Source organism: Pseudonaja textilis, chromosome 1 (genome assembly GCF_049901715.1).
Source record: "Pseudonaja textilis isolate UNSWEBS1 chromosome 1, rPseTex1.2, whole genome shotgun sequence".
NCBI lineage: Eukaryota > Metazoa > Chordata > Lepidosauria > Squamata > Elapidae > Pseudonaja > Pseudonaja textilis.
Genome location: NC_141990.1, coordinates 286196856 through 286220126, shown reverse-complemented (window position 1 = coordinate 286220126; position 23271 = coordinate 286196856). Strand labels below are relative to the sequence as shown.

General features: G+C 39.0%; 1 protein-coding gene across 1 annotated transcript; it reads right to left on the bottom strand.

Moving 5' to 3' along the window:
- Nucleotides 1–695: 695 nt before the first annotated feature.
- Nucleotides 696–22517, bottom strand: LRRC74A (leucine rich repeat containing 74A). The gene is made up of 14 exons (XM_026704250.2): nucleotides 22478–22517; nucleotides 20360–20470; nucleotides 19584–19759; nucleotides 18752–18859; nucleotides 16490–16586; nucleotides 15630–15679; nucleotides 13155–13236; nucleotides 12821–12906; nucleotides 10878–11072; nucleotides 8970–9065; nucleotides 5366–5509; nucleotides 2915–3022; nucleotides 1095–1180; nucleotides 696–795 (listed from the first exon to the last, which is right to left on the bottom strand). Exons 1-14 carry the CDS (start codon nucleotides 22515–22517, stop codon nucleotides 696–698), a joined length of 1479 nt encoding a protein of 492 aa, XP_026560035.1.
- Nucleotides 22518–23271: the final 754 nt, after the last annotated feature.

Here is a 23271-nt window from a genome sequence, read left to right as displayed (position 1 = left end):
TAGGCCGCAACACAGTGGAGTGCGGACAACAACACAGTGGAGTGCTGTGTGAGAAAGTATATGTGTTCACATTTGGAGGAATGTTTGTAATACTGATCCCTGTCTTTAACACCATCAACTTTACGACATAAAACATCCTTCCTCCAGCTTGGTACACAATATGGTCCTGGCAAGACCATGATATCTTGGCATTATGGGAATTGAAATCCAACACATGTTAATTTCCCCACTCTGAGAAAGAAAAGAAGTCTCTTTCCAGTAAAGTTCACTACCCATTGACTTCATAGAGAGACATCCATGTTATTTTCTTGGCAACAAAAGGGGGTGGTGGTGCCAAGGATGCTTCTACTTCTCAGTTGAGCCACATTGGTCTCCCATCCCATTATTGCAGCTCTGAGCCTGCTTCATATTCTGAAATGAGATGAGATTGACTGGCATCTCTAGATGAGTTGACCATCATTTTGTAAGACTTGACTATGGCCTGCTTACACCCTCTTGCCTTTTTGACTGCACTTCACAAATACTATTCATGATTCATCATATCTTCCTTTTTTGGATGTAAAGAAATCAGCTTCTATTTCAATACATTTTATTGTCTGGGCTTAAGATCTGTGGATATTCAATTGCCTCTTCACCTCCAGAACTTATTACTCAGCCGAAAGCACATTTCTTAGCTTCCTACCAGCACTCATCTTTCAGGACCATTTATCAGCAGCAGCATTGTCCTCCTCCTCCTCCTCATCTCCATCCTCATTTTCCTTGTGTTTCTTGACTGGCTCCTCAACTCTATAGTGACTAATTTGAAAATGAGGAAAAAACAGTAAGGTTAACAATAAAGTAATTTTGCTGAACTTTTATCCCTTTTCTTTTACTTTTCCCAGTTCCTTAGGATGCTGAAAAGAACCCCCAGAAGGCTTGAAACTCCTAACTCACAATTATGGGGATCTATTGCCCTATATTCAGTTTTGGACACAAATGGTCAATAAGAACACAAACAATATTTCTATGTAAGCCTCTCTCTCTCCTTCCCTCCATCCCTCTCTCTGTGTCTCTTTTTTAAAATAAAAAAAAATATGTCTAATGTAAGCGGTCACCTGTAGTCCACGTAGCCTGTTCTGTTGGGGTCCAATTTGTGTACCAGGTCTACAACTTGCAGCCGTTTCAGGGGGATCTTTGATTGCTTGAGACACAAGAATATAATTATTGCATAAATCTTGGTTATCATTACAATGGGCAGCAGCTCTTAGATCAGAGGTCTCCAAACTTGGCAACTTTAAGACTTGTGGACTTCAACAAGTTTTTTGCGATGGTTCCCATCATAACCAGATCTGATCCTTAAGTCTTAAAGTTGCCAGGTTTGGGGACCCCTGCCTTAGATGACTTTGAGTGGTCTACAAACTGAAGCAGGATCAGATCTAGTTATGATGGGAACCATCGTGAAAAACTACAATTGTGGGCTAGGCTGAGAAAATACAAAATGCAACCTGGAAAAAAGATAATGATCAACTGATTCAGTTTCACTGCTAAAATTAGTAAGCTGGGCAGCCATAGAAATTGAATGAATGAATGCTTTTCTGTGTCATCAGCATAAGGGAGAAAAGTCTATATTGATACTACATATTGTGAAGACAGTTTGTAAAATCTTAAATGTACCATACATGTAGGAAACTTCTTTTTCAGCTCACACCTTACCATGTGAAGTTGAAAATGTTTGTTTATTGAAGGTATTTTGCTTTGAGATTTTTTTTGGCAAATATCAATATTTACTGAGTTTCAGATTTATTTTGGCACACTGTAGTGAGCGAGGAAGGTGTTCTTGACAGAGATATGCAAGTTTTGTTGTCAAGGCAACAAGAAGTAAAATATTTGTTGAGCCCAGGATGTCCTAACAACATCTGGACTTGCAAGAGTTTGTTATAATAGCTAAACTCAATAAAAGTAGTTTTAGCCTTCTGGTGGAGTTGATTTCCTGGTCTAGTTCTGCCTAATGCAGCTGACACAAACCTTTTCTTTGAGACATATTTGGTCAAACAGGGGCTACTCAATTAATGAGAATCTTGGCATTCATATCCCCATCAAAGATGGGAAACACAAAGCAACTAAGTCCTATATTTCCTTGAGCACTTTTGGGGTCCCTCAAAATCTTTCAAATTCATGCCATCAACATCTCACCAGTGTTAAATAAAAATGATGTAATTTTCCTCTTTCTCTCTGGGAAAAAGAACACAGCTATGGTAGAACTAAAGCAAGAAGCTTTTCTCAATTATTTCCCTTTTTCTATTTTTTTTAAAAAACTTCCTCACTCCTCTAATGAAGAAAAAGACCAACTAATCCAGCCCTCCCCATAGTCATGTCATCTGTGGCCTCCGGCTTTTGGCTCACAAAAAAATTGGACATAGGGAAGGGAGTACAGATTCCAATCACAAAACAATAAAATTGCCTTTTCTGATCCTCAGTATAATTTTAAGTCTGTTTGTTTATTTATTTAACTTGTATCTTGCAATCATCATCGCCATATTATTATTATTATTATTAATAATAATAATAATAATAATAATAATAATAATAACAACAACAACAGGGTGGCAAACATATCCAATACTTCCCTTCTCTCATTTTCAACAACAACCCTGTGAGGTGGATTGGGCTGAGAGAGAGTGACTGGCCCAAAGTCACTCACCTGGCTTTCATGGATAAGGCAGGACTTGAACTCACAGTTTCCCACTTTCTAGCCTGATGCCTTAACCAATAGACCAAGCTGGCTCTCTGCTTCATGCTTTTTTAAAAAAATCTGTCTTGGTTTTCAGATGCAGATGAGTTGGGAGTTGGAGTGGTAAAAACCTGGAATGCTCTGATGAATTTAAAATTCCCAAGGATCTTTTGGGGTAACCATAAAAGAATTTTGAAACATTACCAGCATCATGGCTTTCCGAAATTCTGCCACGGGAATTTTCATGTCGCCATATTTATCCATGCTCCTAAAAAAGTCCCAAGGCTTTAGCTTGTTGGCATCTAAATAGATCTGGGGATTAAAAAAAAAAAAGAAGTGAATGGGACCGCAAGTTCAGTATTTTAAACCACTTCCCTCAGGGTGGCATCAAATGTCTCTGGGTAGATCTACCACAACATCTCCTTCTGTGGTTCTAACATGAAGGCTAAGTTTTCTGTTGCTGAAACTCAACCTGCATCCCCTGGATAAGGGCTCTTTGAGGCTGTTGTGAATTTTTCTGCTTTCTAACTGTTAATACTTAAGCAGCCTTTAAACCTTGTCCACTTTTCATTTCAGAAAATATAACATTACTTTGCCAAAAGTATAATTTCCTCTTTACAACTGAATCACTTCCCTTAAGCCAAAATCATGGCCTCCACGCCTTCTCTTAGTTTTAATGCTTCTTAGCTCTGATCCTGCCATTCTGGAACTGCCAGTTGCAGGCTCAAAAACCTCATTTCCCTGCTTAAGGAATGTCCTCCTGAGGGACGCCTTCAAATGGCTATATCTCTTTTTGGTAGCACATTCATCAAATTTCTACTCTCATTGCAAATCCCTTTCTTTAGATCACAATGGGCAGTAAGGGACCAAGGATTACTGGATTGTTACTTCCACCGTCCATCAAAAGAAGCCATTTGGCTAGGATTAATGAGAACTGAAGCTCAGCCACAGATGGAGAGTTGTGCAAGTAATCCTTGCTAAGTGACCACAATTTGTACAGCAGCTCAGTCATTTATCAAAGCTATTGCTAAACGTAATACCACAATTTTACAATCTTACTTTGCTTTACATACCTGTGAAAACTGTAAATTCAAAGACTGGTTCCAGTTTCTTTTTTTATCATCGTTATAACTACAATTGACTGTACGGGTCAGACACTAAATGAGGAGTATCTGCATATCTATGTGCTATACAATCTATTATTTACAGTACAAAGTAGGTAACATGATGCTGTGTCATTGTGGCTTGGCAGTACAGCAATTTCCTCCTATACTATATACCTAGGTGCAAATGTAATTATTAGTTGATTGTAATAGTTATTTAAAGTGAAATAAGTTTAACAGTCATAGTGCTGGCACTTTTGGTACATATAAGACTAAGTGCTATTGCTATAAAGCTTTTTTCTATCTGGAGGGAGTGTCCTTGGTGTTCTCTGAGCTTGATTGTTTTCTTGCAGACATTTCATTACCCCAAACTACTGTAATTAGCATCACCGATGCACTGATGATGTTACCTAGTTTGAGTAATGAAATGTCTGCAAGAAAACAACCAAGCTCAGAGAGCACCAGGGGGACCTCTCATTTCAACCCTGAGCTACAAATATTCTCCTTTATTGGTAATTCTATCTGGCCAACGCTGTTTCCTCTTTTACGCGTAGCTTTAAAATATGCTAGTTCAGCAGGCAATTGGGGAGCACATCAGAAGGCAAATAACAAACGTAGTGTCAGAACCTGTTGTGGTTAGCCGGCAGCAGATGTGGATGACTGAGGAGAGCAAGGACTTAGATGAGGGACCAGGACCATTAGGGAGTGGACTGCTGCCTTCAGAGATTGTGGGGACCAGCAGCAGTGATGAGTAGGTTCCCGAGGAGCCTGTGCCAAGTGCACGCAGGATTGCTTGCAGGAAAGAGCAACTACAACAGCACGGGTGACTTGGGAGTAAGGCTGCAAGGTAATGGTCCCTCCTTCAAGAAGATAAAAGCCAGCTGTGAAACGAACATTCTTTGCAGAAGGCAAACATGCTTTGAAACTCCAGCCTCATGGACATTCCAGTATCCTGAGTATGTATTTGAAGATTCTTGTATTGCAAATTATTTCTTGTCTGTTATCTTTTGGCAGTCTCACACAGTTTGGCAAGGCTTGTGCTTATCACAGCTAATTATTTTGCAGAAGCATTAAAAGGTTTCTATTCCCTTTGGATTGTGTTTCATTTGTTGGAAAAGGGCGTGGGGTCAGAACACAACTTCATGACATAAGTTTTGTCTCTTTCATTTGCACATTGTGACATTCTACATTCTTGTGGAAAGAGCAGAGCCTGCATCATAACAGCAATGCTGTTATAGCAATAGCAGTAGCACTTAGATTTATATACCGTGCTTTACAGCCCTCTATGAGCGGTTTACAGAGTCAGCATATTGCCCCCAACAATCTGGGTTCTCATTTTACCCACCTCAGAAGGATGGAAGGCTGAGTCAACCTTGAGCCTGGTGGGATTCAATTTGGCAAATTGCAGGTCTTCAGGAACCAGCAGACGTAGTTTGCAGCACTGCACTCTAACCACGGCGCCACCAAGGCTCTATAATGATCTAATATATTCTGAGTAGAAGCCTAAAATGTATCTCGGGCTTCTGAGGGAGGGACTGGCCATTACCCTTACCTGAATCAGCTTCATAGCATCGACCTGACGCTCAGTCTTCTGCACAATGTGGCCTCCAATTCCTCCATAGACGATATCTAGTTCAGGCCGTACTTCACAGACATGATCTAACAGCCTGACGAATCCTTCATTTACAAGCACATTCTAAAATAGAGCCAAGAGCAGGATAACAGAGTTTGGGGTTAGAAATAAATGATTCTCCTCCCCCACTTTTAGGTCCATTTACTGAATTAGTTCCCATAAGGAATTAGCCCCTGAAACTATGAAACCATTTCAGTGAGTCATCCTAGGTACAGTTGAATGGCTGTGTCACTGTACTGTCCTCCAGTTTTTAAGTCAGAAAATAAATATTCTGGCAACACACACACACACACACACACACACTAAAATTCTGCTTAGGAATGAGGCCAGCAAATGGTGATATGCTTACAGTAGCAATTGAAGAAGAAAAATCTTTAAAAAAAGGAAAATTCCCCAGTTTCATTTCAATTTTTTCCCACCAAGTATTCATCCACCGTCAGGAAAAACAAGCAGCGACCACTTCCTTTAAGATGTGCCAGGACAGGGTCATAAAAGCATAAGCAGGAGCCTGCGGCTTTGGGGTTGCCACTTTGGAAGCTGCCCAAGTGACAGGTTGTATGTGTAGAAGGAGAGCTCTGAACACAAGTCTAGCACTCTTTTGAAAGAGCACTAAATTTATATCTTAAAATAGTCTGACTCTCCAGCCACAAATATGGAATAGAATAGAATAGAATGAGCTGGAAGGGACCTTGGAGGTCTTCTAGTCCAGCCCCCTGCTCTGCTTGCAACAAAATACCCTATATCACCAGGTTTGAGATTTGGGGCTTGGACAATCTTGAACTATGCCACCTATGGTTAGACTTAAACATAGCACACAAAATTATCTGCTACAATGTCCTACCAGTCAATGAATACTTCAGCTTCAAGCACAACAATACAAGAGCGCACAACAGATACAAACTCAATGTAAACCGCTTCAAACTCAGTTGCAGAAAGTACGACTTCAGCAACAGAGTGGTCAATGCCTGGAATGCACTTCCTGACTCTGTTGTTACATCCTCCAACCTCCCACTCCTTTAACCTCAAACTATCCACTATTGACCTCACCCCATTCCTAAGAGGTCTGTAAGGGGCATGCATAAGTGCACCATCGTGCCTCCCGTCCCTGTCCTATTGTCCCCATTTATTCGTACCTATTTCCTGTCTTCTTACTCATGTTTATACTTATCCCTATTATCTTGTAAGTGATTGACAAATAAATAAATAGATAAAATAAAACAAATAAAATAAACCTATACTATTTTAGATGAGTGACTGTCCAGACCAAGGGTGTCAAGTCAAGGTCCAGGCCAGTTTCAGCCAGGGGGTTACTTACATCTGGCCTGTGAGGCCATCCTGGAAACAGCAAAGGACCGCCCCCAGTGCCTCTGTCAACAAAAACGGGCTCCCAATCTCTGTTTTTGGCTGGGATGGCCTCCTGCAACCCTCTGCCAGCGAAAACGGAGCTCAGGAGGACTACCTCCCAACCTCCATTTTCACTGGCAGAGGCTTGCAAGGGGCTGTCCCAGCCAAAAACGAAGATTGGAAGCCCGTTTTCACTGGCAGAGCGCTCAGGCCACCAAAGGTGCCCCTAACCCAAGTGACGTCAAGCTGGCCATGCCCCCAGAGGTGGTATTCAGCAGGTTCTGACCAGTTCTGGAGAACCGGTAGCAGAAATTTTGAGCAGTTCGGAGAACCGGCAAATACCACCTCTGACTGGAGATTTTACAGTATCCTTCCCCTGCCACGCCCACCAAGCCATGGCCACAGAACTGGTAATAAAAAAAATTGAATCCCACTACTGCACGTCTCACCAGCCACACACTCCCAGCCTTTGGAGGTCAAACACAACCCTGATGCGGCCATCAATGAAATTGAGTTTGACACACCTGGTCTAGACTCTTCTTTAAAACCTCCAGTGTTGGAGTGCCCATGATTTCTGGAGGAAAGCTGTTCCACTGGAGAGAGGGCGGGAGGAGAACAAAAGGCACTCTCGCCTCAACTTCTGTCCATGCCTCTGACCCCCTGACTGGCTTCTTTTTGAACATAGATTTTGGACACTATTAGGCAAAATGACACTGCCTGTCAAAGTAATCAAAGCAATGAACAATAGGGCCACCCAAATCCCTTCGTTGGCATATACCGATGAAAACCTACAATGCCCTCATGGCCACAAGAACCAGCAGCACAGATAGTAGAACTTGGATTGCTTCAGTGCAGAGTAGAACTACTTTCTCTTCAGAGAACACTAATTCTGTTTACTAAATAACAATATAAACACATCTAATGCTCTGTCAAAAAAGCATTCTATTCATGCACCTATGGAGCCTGGGTAAGATCTGACGAATATTTCAGAAAGAAGCAGTAGAAACCAGGGATCTGGCTAATCCTGCAGTCAAACCCAAAAATGGCACCAATGGTCACAGGAGAAGGAACAGAGGCCCAATACAGAGAGTAGAGATCCTATTACTAATCACATTGTTGGTCAGTTATCCATGAATCATCTTTGATCAAGTAGATGGCCATAAACTGTCAAAATAGGGCACATCCTTCTTTAAAAGCAGAAGTCACTTTGGAGCTTAAAGATGAGATTAGGGTAACATCAGAAGAACTGAGCTTATAAAAACAGATACCAGAATGCGTCCTTGGTATTGATGGGGAAGCTTTAAGACGAATCTTCTGAATGAGCTCTAATTATTCTCTGCTTTTCAAACTATGCACTCAAAACTCAGAGTTCTGTAATTTGCACAAATCTACATATCTACCATCAGTTGTCATAACTGATTCAGCCTCTTTTTCCTGTTTTGCACAAAGTACTTTGCTTTGCCAGTCATGGGTAGCTTTACTGGATCTTTCATACAATGTGCTTGCTTGCATATTCTTTTGAACAAAATGACATGCATCTCCAAACAAATATGCCTGAGATCATTACTCTCAAAAGTAATGTTTTATGTTTCTATTTTTGAAGTTCACTTGGTATGCAGTGAATTGCTCTTTTACTATATAATCCATTTCAAGATGCTCTTCAATTTTCTTCATTTAATTCAGGAAGCTCAAAAACCATCAAGCTAATATTCCTCTGGTTATTCATACATGGGCTGTATTGGAAAAGGAGCTAAAATTATTAATGAAAGGCTTCAAGAAGATTTCAATATTATTAAATGTTAGGACTCTATTAGTATGAAGGTGCGATTTGATTGGCATGCATGATGCTTTCAACTATGTTCTTAATAATGGGGAGGGGGGAGAGGGAGAGAAATTTTTTTTTTGACAAGGTTTGTTGCCCTACGTGGGTTCCCCTAAAAACTAACAAGAAAGAGGAATCTAATGCGATGCTAATTCTGTGAAGTATCCTATCTAATGTTTAACTTGCACAGAGTATACAATATACTGTAACTATCTTATGCTATAAGTTATAATGCTGTAAATCTTTATTTCTCTTAGCAAACAAAGACCAGGGTATGTGGCAACCTTTCATTTTACCAGCAATTGATTTTGTGCACATATATATTTCTTAACTTTCCCTCTCCTAATTTATTCTTACTGAGATGTTGATTTCTTCCATTCTGGATTTTGAATTCTTCCTGATTGACATGAGAAGAGCAATGGCGCCTTCTACTGTGAGGAGATTCTGGGACATCTGTGAGGGAAATAAACTATAATTTGGATCCTGAAATAATACACAAGAAATTATTTTGGTTCTGGAGCTTAAAAAAAAACACCTGCACCTAGATCTGGATACTTGATTCTGTTCTAATTTTAAATATAGATTTATTACATAATTTTATATAACACATGAACTCATGAGCAACATTCCTGACCTGTAAAATGGAAATAACAGTGATCGGTAGCTTTTAAAGAAGTACAATGCATGGCTTGGTCATTGTCATGGATTGATGATCCAATGAGAGAAAAGGGTTGTTAGCAAGGATATCTGGGAGGCTAGAGAAGAAGGGACAGGGTATAGCTGCCTGGAAGAACTGATGATTTTGTTCAGCACAGTCAAATAATATCATTGTTCATTGTTTGTAACTCTGAACAGATTTTTACAATGCTGCATCAAAAAGCAGCAATGGTTTCTCTGCACTCATTTCCTTTTTGATATTTTTTTATTGGCATTAACCACTTCTTGATGACAATTTTGATTTAGGATAAGATATTGAAGCACTTTACATTTTTTAATTAAATGTACTAAATATATCTTATTTATCTTATCATATGGCATCAGCTGGCCAAATTTAGCTGGGCTAGGAAGCTAACACAAGTCAAGGGGTTGTGGTAGTGCAAGCACTATAACAGGCATGTGCATTATGCCATAGTTTATGCTTATTTATGGAGGGAAAACCCATCCTATAGACCAAAGGAAAATGTTGATGATGGTAGATGGATGAAACATTGTTTATTACATTTCTACTGCTTATATTGCTGTCATAAATCTCAAACAAGAAATAGACAAATACTCCAGACAGTCCCCATTTAGTGACCGCAACTGGGACCAGCAACTTGGTCATTAGGTGATACAGCTGCTCATTGGAAAATCATTGGACTGCTACTGTGCTTACAATTTTACCTCAGCTTTTCTCTCCACCCGCCACTCCCCTACCTTTTAAACTGTTCACCCTCACACTGGATAATAATCAAAAAGGGTATTAATATTTGTATTTACTGTATATCCATAGGATAGGACGGGATTACAAGAGAGTAAACAGGCACAAAATGGGGAATACAAACCGAAAGGAATGCATGCATTCTTTTTTGATGTGTATTCTCCATTGTGTACTTGCTTACTCTCTTGTTATCCCTTCCTCTCCAATTTCTCTGCTGTGAAGGGAAGAAAATTGGTTCGGCACAGGAGTGGTTGCTTAAAGAGATCTCTTGTTGGAGTGAAGCAAATAAAGAATAAAAACCAGGTCAGCATCAGACAATGCATTGTTAGCTGCAATGGAAAATATGTGACAGAAAGAGACACTGCAATGGTCATAAATGCCCATCATGGTCACAAAGTTATGTTGTCAGCAGCATCATAACTTTGAATGGTTGCTGCACTAGACAGTCAGTAAGCAAGATCTACCTATAGTCAGGAGTTTCTTTGTTTGAGTGATCAGTTGCAAACTAATCTCAGATAAAAGCTGTAAGAATGAACACTTTCAGCCCCTAGACTCATAAGCAACATGGTATGGAATGCCCTGGTCACTCAAACATCTTCCTCTGACAAATATTTCTTGCAGCTCTACATTTCTTATCCTCTTTGCTACTTCAATTGATTTGAAGTCAATCTCTGCAACCTTGAAGTCTAGAAACAGGAAAACGTAAGAACAAAACATGGGAACTTTTCTCCAATTCTACAGTGAACTGCATAACTTTAACAGTGCTGTAGACAGCTCACCCAGGGCCTTAAAACTGGCAGTCCTAGAGGATGTGTGGTAGACCACCTCAGAATATGGCATCCTACCTTTAGGATTCTAAGGCTCCCGTTCATTTCTAATCCTTTGCTTAGCTTTATTGCCCCTTCATTGCTGATATGGTTGTTGCTGATATCCAATTCAGTGAGCGTTGTGTTGACTTTAAGAGCCTCTCCAAGGGCAAAGGCTCCTTCATTCCCAAAGCCATTCCAGGAAAGGTTCAGTATCTTCAATGTTCCATTAGCCTTCAGAAAAAAAAGAGAAGAACCAACTTTTATCTGTGACTATGTATATCTTTTAAAAATATTTTAATTTTCAGACTATTTTCAGTTCTGAAGACAGAAGTGAAATCAATTTTGACGAAGAGAACTCAGATCATTTTTATTTATTTATTTGATTTGTCAATCACTTACAAGATAATAGGTATAAGTATAAACATGAGTAAGAATACAGGAAATAAGTACAAATAAATGGGGACAATAGGACAGGGATGGTAGGCACGATGGTGCACTTATGTACATCCCTTCAGACCTCTTAAGAATGGGGTGAGGTCAATTGTGGATAGTTTAAGGTTAAAGGAGTGGGGGTTTGAGGATGTAACAACAGAGTCAGGTAGTGCATTCCAGGCATGGACCATTCTGTTGCTGAACTTGTCCTTTCTGCGATCAAGTTTGGAGCAGTTTACATTGATCATGTTTTACATCAACACGTATATAATGTGAAGGCCTTACCTTTCCAACATTTTTTCTTACACACAGAGACCAACTAGATTACTTTGGGAATCACAGTTGGACTTAGAGGTGTAGAGTCTGCTGTTAGTATTCCAGCTGATATTGAGAAACTGCATAGTAACTGCAGTGGTTCAAGGCTGATTCGGCCTCTTAAATTTTCCACAATGCCACTAAGTTCTTGAGACAGTTTTTAATTCACAGGTAGTGAAAATGTGGATTTAACCATAGTGGCTGATAAAGCCAGTGGTACAACATGGAAAGCTGGAACTTTGAAGGCTCTGAAAGTTTGGAGAATTTTAGGAAGGTGACACTGGCCACATGGAAGTGCACCATGAAAGAGCCAAAGGCACTATTGGAAACAGATCACGATCCAGACGGGAACTTTGTTTTAATTCCTTACCTTCCCATTATTTATTTTTTTACATCAAGGAATTCAGATAGGGCAGAGGATCTGGCAAGTCACAGAGTTGGTACATTGATGCCATTGGCACCATGCTGAAGACACCAGCATTTCTGGCCAGCATGAACATTGACTGGAAATTCTGGGGATGTAGTCCAGCACAGATGCAAATTGGGAAAGATTAGGAAAAGTTGTCCTATTACAGGTGTGCTTAAACCAGCTGTGTTTTCTGATTTACACACTCTGAAAATATGTTGAGGTATGGAAATAAATGTAGAGTAAATATAAAGGGTGCTGCTTTATATTTGTAAAAATGTCAATTCTGAGTGAATAACTGTTTCACTGCTATCTTTCCAAAGCATCTCCTGCTTGGAATTATTTAAGATTCTTTGTAAATAAGGGTCTCTGCTTGCTGCTTTCTTGCCATAGGCTTTTATCTTTGTTGCTTTGGTATCATACTCAACCTTGGCTTGTTCAAGGCCTTCAACTTAATACACCTGAAACCAGAGGTGGTATTCAGCAGGTTCTGACCAGTTCGGGAGAACCGGTAGCAGAAATTTTGAATAGTTTGGAGAACCGGCAAATACCACCTCTAACTGGCCCTGCCCCCATCTATTCTCTGCCTCCTGAGTCCTAGCTGATCGGCTGGGCCTTCCTTATTGCCCTGCACAGGAGAACGGAGCCGGAAAGCAGGTTAGTGGGGTGGGGAGAGAATGGAGATTTTGCAGTTTCCTTCCCCTGCCACGCCCACCAAGCCATGCCTGCCAAGCCGCATTACACTTACCAAGCCATGCCCACAGAACTGGTAGTAAAATCTTTTGAATCCCATCACTGCCTTAAACATTGTCCTGCAGATTCTCACCTTGAGACTATTACTCAGGGCTATAGCACCCTTCAGCCGCAGATGATTCCAGCTCAGATCCAGAATTTCCAGTGATTCATTGTTGGCTGAATAAAAGATGCACAAACACTTTATACAGCATATGCTATATGGGCATTTTTTCAAGAGTTATTTATTAAATGTATATGCTGCCCACGTCACTTCCCAAAGCAACTGTGAGTTTTGGATTGTTTCTAGATGTCCACAGCTTGTGAAATATTAATACTACTCTGGAATCCTTGATGCTCTTGATAGCTGACTCAGTAATATTACTATTTGGCACATCTCCTCCCTCAAGTTGGGAAACAAAACTTACCTAGCACCTGTCCAAATAGCTCTCCACCTTTCTCAGCAAACTCATTGTAACTGAGGTCCAGCTCTATCACTCTGTAATTAGCCTGTAGAAAGATTGGTGCAGATACCTATAGACTCAGTTGTTGTCTTCTATTAAGCACTTGCTTTAAAACAAGGGTCCCCTTGCTTGCAAATGTTTGCTTGTGATATGTGACACCCTACTTTTCCAAAGTGTCAATAATAATGTTTCCAAGGTTGTATATGCATTCATCTACCTTAAAACATATACATGAAATACCATGTTGACCTAATACCATCTCAGATATGCTAATTTTGTATTTCATCTGCATCACTACTGGTGGAGGGCCAGCGTGTAATTAGTTATCCAAACTGGAGGTAGCATTATAGTGTCTTCAGAATAAAACCACTTTGGTTTATTCTTCAGAAAACCTGATTGATACGGAACTACACTGTGGGTTGTAGAATATGGTTCAAACAGGCAGTCAATTTCAGTGCATACCATCACCTTATTTCTGATAGTGCCTTCCCTCAGAAAAGGTAAAGAAAAGTTCAAAGATATTAAAGAATGATTAAAGAAGAAATTTTATTAAAGAGGCATGCGTTCTTCTGTGGATATCTCAAAGAGACCTGAAGAAGGTACAGTCCTACCCAAGAGGCCAAGTCTGATCACAATTTGAGAGAAAAAGATCCATTTATATGTTTTTTATGTTATAGTATTTATAAGCCTCTTCAGTCCCAAGACTCTGAATGTCATGTTTAAATGAAAATAAATATTAGCCAAGATTATAATAATAAAAAAGTGAATCTGAACAATATCCAAAATACAAAGTAATCACATAAAACCCCAGACTGTAGTTTACAATCATTCAGCTAGGACCAAAACCTTGATAAAATAAAAAGATTTAAATCTATTTCCAGAACTCAGCAGGGTGGGGGCTCTGTGTATGTCTGGAGGAGCAGTAATCCATAAAGGAATGACAGTTACCACACTAAAGAAGGCTTGCCATCTTACTCAACCCCTAGGTATCTCAAAAAGCCCTGCACTTACCTGGGATCCAAAATGGGCTGCATGGGGACTCCTGGAAGGGGAATGGCGGGGTGGGCAGGGCCAGTCAGGGGTGGGATTTGCCATTTCGCTGAACCAGCCGTAAACTTAACAACCAGTTCGCTTGAACCGGGGACAACCAGTAGCAGCCCACTCCTGTGTTTAGAGCTTTAACGTTAATAGCCAGCACTTTAAATTGTGCACAGAAATCTGGAATAATCAAAGCAGATTTTTGTCCTCTTTAATGCTTACTACGAGGTCTTTACTGCCAGAAGTTATTCACTACAATGTTATTGTTTCAGAATTATGGGAGTCCTTCTTGTATCTCAAAAGTGTTTTTTCAAAAAGCAACTGAACTGTTTTTGGGGGGGAGATTGGGGGGGGGAGGAATGGAAGGATTGTACTTCTTGCAATCAATCCTTCCATAGCCCCACTCCCAAAAATCCAGTCAGAGCCTATCCTTCCATCCCCCACCACCCAGTCTCAATTTTCAGTACATATCCTCCATCCCCATCTTCCCTTCACCCCCTGATCATCACAAATGATGAATAAGATAAGAAATAAAACATTTTATTATTATTCTGAAAGGAAAAAAACAGTCAAGTTGCCTTTTGAAAAAGCACTTATGAGGCAACTATGAGCTAGCTCAGGAGTTTCCAACCTTGACAACTTTAAGATTTGTGGACTTCAACTCCCAGAATTCTAGGAGTTGAAGTCCACATGACTTAAAGTTGCCAAGGTTGGAGACCCCTGAGCTAGATGACTGAGAATCTCCACAGACAGTCCTTCCTGTACTGAATGAGCAATGGAGGGTGTTGCATCCAGGAGCTTGTTACACATGTAGACAGGAGATCAGAGACGATATTCAGCAGGTTCTGACCAGTTCTGGAGAACCGGTAGCAGAAATTTGAAATAGTTCGGGATACCACCTCTGACTGGCCCCGACCCATCTATTTTCTGCCTCCTGAGTCCCACCTGATCAGCTGGGTCTTTGTTGCCTTGCACAGGAGAATGGAGCTGGAAAGCAGGTTAGTGGGTTAGGGAGGGAATGGAGATTTTGCAGTATCCATCTTCTGGAGTAGGGTAGGAATAGAAATTTTACAGTAGCCTTCCCCTGCCATGCCCACCAAGCCACGCCCACCAAGCCACACCATGCCCACCAAGCCACACCACGCCCACCAAGCCACGCCCACAGAACTGGTAGTAAAAAAATTTAAATCCCACCACTGCAGGAGATATTTTCAAACATGGCCTTGTGCCATAACTGGGGATGACTGGAGTTGTAATTCACCACATCTAAAGCTTGAGAAGCTTACTTTAAAAGCTCCAGCTAGTTTGGGGGATTCTTTTTATTATTTTCCTATGTTTATATTTAAATGCTTCCAATTTTTATTTCAAATGTCCAGTTGTCCCTTTTAGCAAGATACTCACGATTAAGGATTCAGAAAAATAAGGTGCTGCCTCATCTCTAAAATCATTTCCTAAAGACAAAGAAAAAGTTGCTAAAAAGTTGGAGCGCTGTTTTATGTAAGACAATTGCTTAGTTTCTCTCATTTGCAAAGTCTACTTGAACAATTCATACACAGTACACAGAGCTCATCTAATATGCTTATATGATGCAGGTAAATCTCAATTCATTTCATTTTTAAAAATAGAAATGGTCTTTATCTTGGAAAAGAAGAACATTTGACTTCAAATGTTAAATTTCAAGAACAAGGTACTATCTAACATTAGAAAGCAATTCATTCTAACAGGGATTCAAACTATTAGTCTGTAAAAATGAGAACTATCAAAGTAGTTAGTAGGCATACATCAATAAAACTTTTAAAAAGCTATATTACTTATAGAGATAAAAAACTTAGTGAGTGACAACAATAACAAGAAAACAGGTTATCAATATTGGAGTTTTGAGATGCTACAAAATTTCAGGCAAGACTTTTTCATCCTCTTGATAACATACAAAGTGACTCATATTTGGATCTGTATGCCCGGGGTGGGGATTGTGATCCTAAACTACAGTTGGAGTCCAACTTGAATGCTCATAGAGGAGGTACATACTGGCACTTACCATGCAGCAACATATGAAGTATCACAAGTTTCTCACCTGTAATTTACAGGGCCCAAAGGTGTAGGTATAGGGCAAACCATTATTCTGCATATCGTCCCATTCCTGCCAGCCAAAATCCTTGGATTTTTCAATAGATTTTTCTAAGAGCAAATGCTGTATTCTGTAAAGCTGATACCTGAATATTGCTCTTTTGCATCATTCTGCCTTTCTTGAATAAACCTACCTGCAAGTCGAATGGACCGGATGTTAGAAATATTATGGTAAAACATCCTGCAGATAGCTTCAGCTCCATCTTTGTTGAGGTGATTATGGGCAATATTCTGAAAAGAAGAAGAAAAACTTATAGAGAAGAGCTGAAAGATGAAATTGATGCACTTTGCAGTATTTGAACTAGATATTTGTGAAATCCTAGAGAATGACCCAGTCCATGTTATCTAAACTGGTCTGTCAGTCAGAATGTAACTAGCATGATTTTATTCTTCTCCAAATGTTTTGATTTTCAGATGCCTCTGTTTATGTTTACACACAGTTTGATGTACATGCATTTAGCCAAATGCCATGTCATTGCTGTTGAAAACTTTGAGTGAAGACTACCAAAAGACAAAGATTTAAAAAAAGAGGAATCAGCCATAAAAATGCACTTTCTCAAGTTTTCTCCATCAACATGAGAATGAAAGTGTTGGAGGGACATCTTGATGTTCATGTGTCGATGAACACCTAAAGAAGATTTAATGTCCTGTCTCATGCACAGAGGTGGATTTGTAGCTGTACAGATGCAGATAGATAAATTCCGCAAAACATCCATAACAAAGTACATTTATTGGTACATCAGGTATCTTCATGACTCACATTTATGACGAAGTTCTTCTATAATGACCAATCCTTTGTATATCAGCCTTGCAGATAAAAGATGGTTATTTCCTAACCCATCATGTAGCAATAGAAAGAAAGCTGTTATCAGTCCATGAGTCCAGGCAAGAATGGAGGAAACGTCCCCGAGGATCAATTTAGGATTGCAAATCAGGATTGCAGATGAGGCCACGTGACATGAACTACATTTCCCAGGATTCCTTTAACTACATTTACCATGATGCATTCCCTTAAGGGGACAACTCATAATTCCTGAATAACTATCCAATTCCCATAGACTGGCTGGGACAGCACAATAAACCTTTCTGAAACCTGATCACCCAGGTTTCAACTAAAATGGCTTAAAACTCAGAGTTGATCAACTTCCATGTAGACTTAATAGTTAAGTTGATTGTACCCAAAAGTAGTCTAGGCCTGGCAATTAAATTTACATTTACTTTGTACTATTTAAAACTTTTATGTAATGATGTCCTACATAAATGGCATAACTGCTGCAAGTGATGGAACTTGCAATTAAATAGATAATCAGGGATAACAAAGCCTTCCCCCAATTAGTCCATTACACTTATGATTCTTTGTGCATTCACAAACACATAGACATATTTAATTTTTGTAAATAATATTTTCATTTGCAGATAGATATTCATATCTAGCAATGAATACTTTTTTCAGTTAAGAAAAAGCAGTTAATAGATAATAGAATCTTTAGTATATTTTAGAATGAAATACAGTTGTACAGGATTCCACTGTAACAGTTCCATTCCTACTGTTCTGTTAAACATTTAAGTTTAATGTATGTGGAAGTATTATACAAAATAAAAATAGGCAAACCAAAACACCAATTCCTGTACCTCACATAACTTTCTAAAAGATAATGTACAGTATGTGCTAATGCCAATAGCCACTGAATGTATCTCTATTATTATTGTACTGAAGACCTTTTTCTGGAGTCTACACCAAAGCAAGTGGAAGAAACCTGACGAATCTTATCAATGCAAAATTTGTCCTCCACCTACCTACCCAACCAAAAAGGCTTAAAACTATTCAACAACCATTCTTTACCCTTCACTTTCTGCTGAATTCTAAAAAAGCAAAGTGATGAATCTAAGAGACTAAGAAGACATTCTAGCAATGTTGTCAGTATAATCACTGGGCCTGTTTATTCACTCTTCTTCATATAAGGAGAGCAAATTGTAGACAGTTTGAGGCGGGGTTGATTACTAATTTCCCAACTTACAAAACATATACACAACTTTTATTGAAAAATAAGAATATAATAATCCTAATAGTGAACTTGTAAGTTCTAACACAAATATTTTTAGAATGAAATACACTTGTTCAGGATTTCATTAGTTCCTATTGTCCCATTAAACATTCAAGTTTAATAGCACTTTTTGCATTTTCATGAGGACAACACTCAGGCTTTGGGGACTGCGTGGGACACTAGAATGTTCACCTTTGATAAAGATATAGAAGGGTCAAATAAGTAAAGACTGTGAAGCTCATAGCACATACAGAAAAATCATGAAATAGCCTGGTATATTAGCCAAACATAATTCTACAGTGCAGTACAAGAGAGTTTCCTTTGTTAACCTATGACGGAAACACAGAATACCATCTCTTGGATGTAGCAGTTCTCTCGCAACATCTGTACTAAGTATGTAGTTCCTTCAGCCAGAATCCAGTTATCCTCTAACTCCAGGTGAGTGATGGTTGTATTGGACTACAGAATGAAGAATTCAAAAAGGGGGAAAAATGAAGACATTTACTAACATTAATTTACAAATAATATAAATTATGACTAGAATATAAATTAAATTTAATATAAATTAAAACTAGAAGTGCCCATAACAATTCAAGCTGCTATATTCTAGACCATAAGCAGCTTCTGGATAACTAGAAGATCACACTCAAGATCACACTCAAGTTTTTAGCTAATAATGCTGTATATATAACACATTAAAACATTTCTTTAACTCTTTTTTTTTCATTGTGTCTATGTAGCAGACACTAAGGCTAGTATGTCAAATGTTTCTTCCAGATTGACATCTCTATATCACCAGCTGGTGGTTTAATGGCTTCACATAAAGAGGCCTGGTATTCTAGTTGGTTGATGTTAAGTTCAATTATACTGTAGTTAAAATGCTTAAAAAGTAAGAAGGAAGGAAGAAGGTTCATGGAAATTGCCAGTTTTAGTATGTATTTAAACTACTCTATCAGTGTTATAGGGTGACCCTTTAATCCAGGGGTCTGCAAACTTGACAGCTTTAAGACTTGAGGACTTCAACTCCCAAAATTCCTCCTCCAGTCATGTTAGCTTAAGAATTTTGGGAATTGGAGTCCACAAGTCTTAAACTTGCCAAGTTTGAAGACCCTTGCTTTAATCCTTCTTCTCCAAATTGGGAAAAGTGTGTTGAAGTGAAATAGCACCAGGTAAAAGTACTTACAACCAGAGCAATGGCAATGGCTTTGGTTCCCTTTGGTCCAAGACCATGATGGTTGAGATTCATAACAGGCTCTTCCATGTTCCGGGTGAAGTATGAGACAGGGATCACTCCCACCAGTTTGCATGCCTCTCTATACAGGTCTGCACCCTTTATAGTCGTAAATGAGCGCTCAGCATCTGCAAAGGATACAGTATACAGATGATAATGCCTACACTACTCTAGTTTGATACAGAGAAAACAAATTAAGCCTTGTCAAAGGCTTCACAGAACAATTATCAAAGAGAATTGAATTGGTGATCCTTGACATATCTGTCCATTGCAAGTACATTAAAAACTCCTCCCATTTTCCCCATATCACAACCATGTAAGGTGAGGAGAGCTGTCCCAAGGTCACTCAGCTGGCTTTCATGGCTAAGGTAGGACTGGAACTCACGGTCTTCTACTTTCTTGCCTGTGCCTTAATTACTAGGCCAAACAGGTTCTCTAATTATGTATAACGAACTATTGAAGTTCTATTAGACCTACATTGTTTCAAATCAATTTCAGATTTATGAATTCATTTTGATTAGGTTGATCTATCTAATCGTGTTGACAAGACTACTTTGCGACCTATCTATATCTTCTTTTGGGCTGGGGAACTACAATGCAAATTATCTCTTTAAGCAAGCAATGGAAGCCCAATGCTAAGGTGATATGTTAAAGTGAGCACTTTGGGGAACTTTTACAAAATGGGAGGTGGGGAATGTTCATATGAAAGACAGAAGAGAACTGTTCACCTTCAATCGAAAGGTCTGTGTCAGAACTGTCTTCCCTCTTCTCTTCTGCTGCCTCAGAAGCATTAGCAGTTGACAATATCTCCCCATAGGTGCTTTCTGATATCTCACTACCTGCAATCAGATTAATTACATTCTGTATAAATGGAAGGTTCTTGAGATATTGAATACACAACATTTCTGACCAGAAAACCCACAATGTTAATCAATGAATCTGTTAATGAACTTCAGAGACCCTTCAACAACTGTTCTTTTTTTTTTTTCCTGTTCAGTTTCTTTGCCCAGTTGTACATAACAATCATAAAAAATCTGTTACAATGGATGTTGTCTATGGTCAGAGTAAGAAGAGATAACCACAGATAGTAATTTGAAGTTGTACACCTCCAACACCTGCAGTGATAGTTCAAAAGGATACCATTCCTAGTTTCAAAGGACACCATGCTAAGATTAGAAAAACTTATGTTTCCCCAGTTATTTGCTTCTATTATTCAAGTTATATTCCTCACTGTTTATTAACCTTTTGCCTAAAATTATGCCATTCCCTTTTCTAGTGTTCCTTTGCTGCCATTAACTGGAAGACCATAATAGTAAGCTCCTATAACAAATAGAAAACAACTAGTGTGCTGGGTTCTCCTTCAATGAAGTGAAATGGTTTGAATATCAGTGTGCGCAAAGACTGGAAACAAGATTTTACATGCCATTAGACACGATACCACTTCTCTCACTCCCAATTCATAGTTTATTGTACAACTAAGTAGAAGCAAAAAGCTTCTTTTAAGAAAGTCAAAACCATAAAACCATACAAGGGCCTCAAATAATAATGTTATTAAATATGATATTTGTGTTCTGATTTTTCATTTATTTTTGAGGAATTGGGTATGCAGGAAATTTGTCTCTTCTTTCCACTCACTGGGTTAGTGATTTGCACCTTTTGGGCCTTTCTAAATATTACTTAATATTCAAAACTGCCATGAGATCCACAGCTCTAGATATATGTGAAAAAAAAGAAAGCTGGCCATAGCCATTGACAGAACTCTCTTGTTTCCCTGGATGAGTTCTCTATGTTGAAGAGGAAACTATCCAAGAGCTCTTGCCATGGCATGATAATTTGTGAATAATAAGCATTATTAGTACTATTCAAACCATGGTCAAGATTTCCAATTGATACATAAAACCTCAACTTTCTTGATATCTAATGGTTATCCAGATTTTTGTGGTCAAGATCTGAAAGGCTTCAGATCAGGGGTCTCAAACTCACATAATCAGGGCATCGTCACATGACATATCGGGACTTCCCCCCCCCCCCCTTCGCTAAACTGGGTGTGGGCATGAGCAGTGCATGACACATCCAGCCTGCAGGCTGGGAGTTTAATGGCCCTGCTTTAGGTCTTAGATAAACTTTGAAGATAGGCAATATCTGTTATACAGGCTATGTCTTAAAGCCCCTGGATTCAGGACACACAGACCTTTTGTTAGTTCAGGAAGAAGCTAATGTTCTGCAGTCACAAACTACATTTTTCTTATAGGAGAGAAAATTGGCAGGGAAGGAAAGGATTAAGTAAATACTGTAAGTAAGGTTCACAAGAAGTTTACCATATATATTTTTGTTTTATCAATTAATTTTTAAAACAAATACTAATTATTGTGTAGCTGAATTCCAGCAGGGCAACCTGTAAGGAGCTCACACGCAGTGAGTAAAGTCTCTGATATCCCATTCCTGCAACAAGTATCATTCCATTTGTAATAATATAGTTTTGTTGTATTCTTTGGGGCCTGGGATAGGCTTTTTATTATCAACTGCTCAGTCAAGATGCAGTTGTTCACATTTTTTTACTATAGTAAATGTAAACTAAATAATCTAATTAGTTTTTTGCGTCTTGATGAAAATAAATGCACTGGCAGCTTTCTTCATTTCTGCATTTCTACAGATCTGGCTACTGGCCCATTTTACATTTATACAAAGATATCAGCGTACATCCTTTTTGGCTCTCTCTCTCTCTCACACACACACACACACAGTCAACATTGCACAATTGCAACATTTGCTAAAAGTTGAATGTCCTTCTTTGGGTCATGTTTATTATTTTTTAAAATTGAGTATCACATTTACTACAATCTCACCTTCCTCTTCTTCCTCCTCCAAAAACTGTAAAAAGTCCATGTTGTTGCTGAGAGACCTAACTGTTGATTCTTCTTTACTGTACTTTTGTGATACTATTTCCTTTCCCTCAGGCTCTTCTAAAGCTTTACAGGACCAATCCAACAACTAGTATTACAAATCACAGAACTGTTCATGTCTTAAAATGTCAACTGGCAATGGAGAATCCCAAATTATATTATTTCTAATTATAATGATCACATTTCCATGACTATGATTGCCTGTATGTTATGCATGTTTATTGCCTCAAGTTTAGGTCACTTTAATTTCAAGTCTTCCATGACCTCACCTAGACATTGTGACCTAGGATATATCATATCTCTATAGCCACATAGCTGAGGCTGGGGTCAAGTCTTCTTCGCTGAGCTGGATCAAAATGGATCAGAATGCAGGTCAGAGATCTTGTTTCAGAAAGTGATGCTGTTGGTAATTTAAGGGGCACTGATGGGAAGCCACATTAAGATTGTGTATATTAATTTTTTCCCCCTAACATTCATGAAAAACTCCCATGTTGTAGTTGTTGCACAAAACTCGCTTTGTAGATGTTGCTAGGATATTCTTTCAATAAACATGGCAAAATTACTAGCAGCATTAGGTTCAGATGACCTATTATCAAAATATGGGTCTGATGTAAGCTGAATCTCTGGCGACAACTGATGCACAGGTATTCATATCCTATTTTCTTTGATTATTTTCTACCCACAATAAATGACCTGAACTGCTTCCCCCCTCCCCCCATTTGACTTTTTAACAAGTA

What these genes read in the sequence shown, in the direction of transcription:
- LRRC74A (XM_026704250.2), bottom strand. Translation starts at nt 22,517, where the DNA reads ATGGACTTTTTACAGTTTTTGGAGGAGGAAGAAGAGGAAG. An exon ending in CACAGACCTTTCGATTGAAG is followed by an intron (nt 19,760 to 20,359) that starts GTGAACAGTTCT and finishes TATCCTTTGCAG; the next exon opens with ATGCTGAGCGCTCATTTACG. An exon ending in GGAGCCTTAGAATCCTAAAG is followed by an intron (nt 9,066 to 10,877) that starts GTAGGATGCCAT and finishes TTTCCCTCACAG; the next exon opens with ATGTCCCAGAATCTCCTCAC.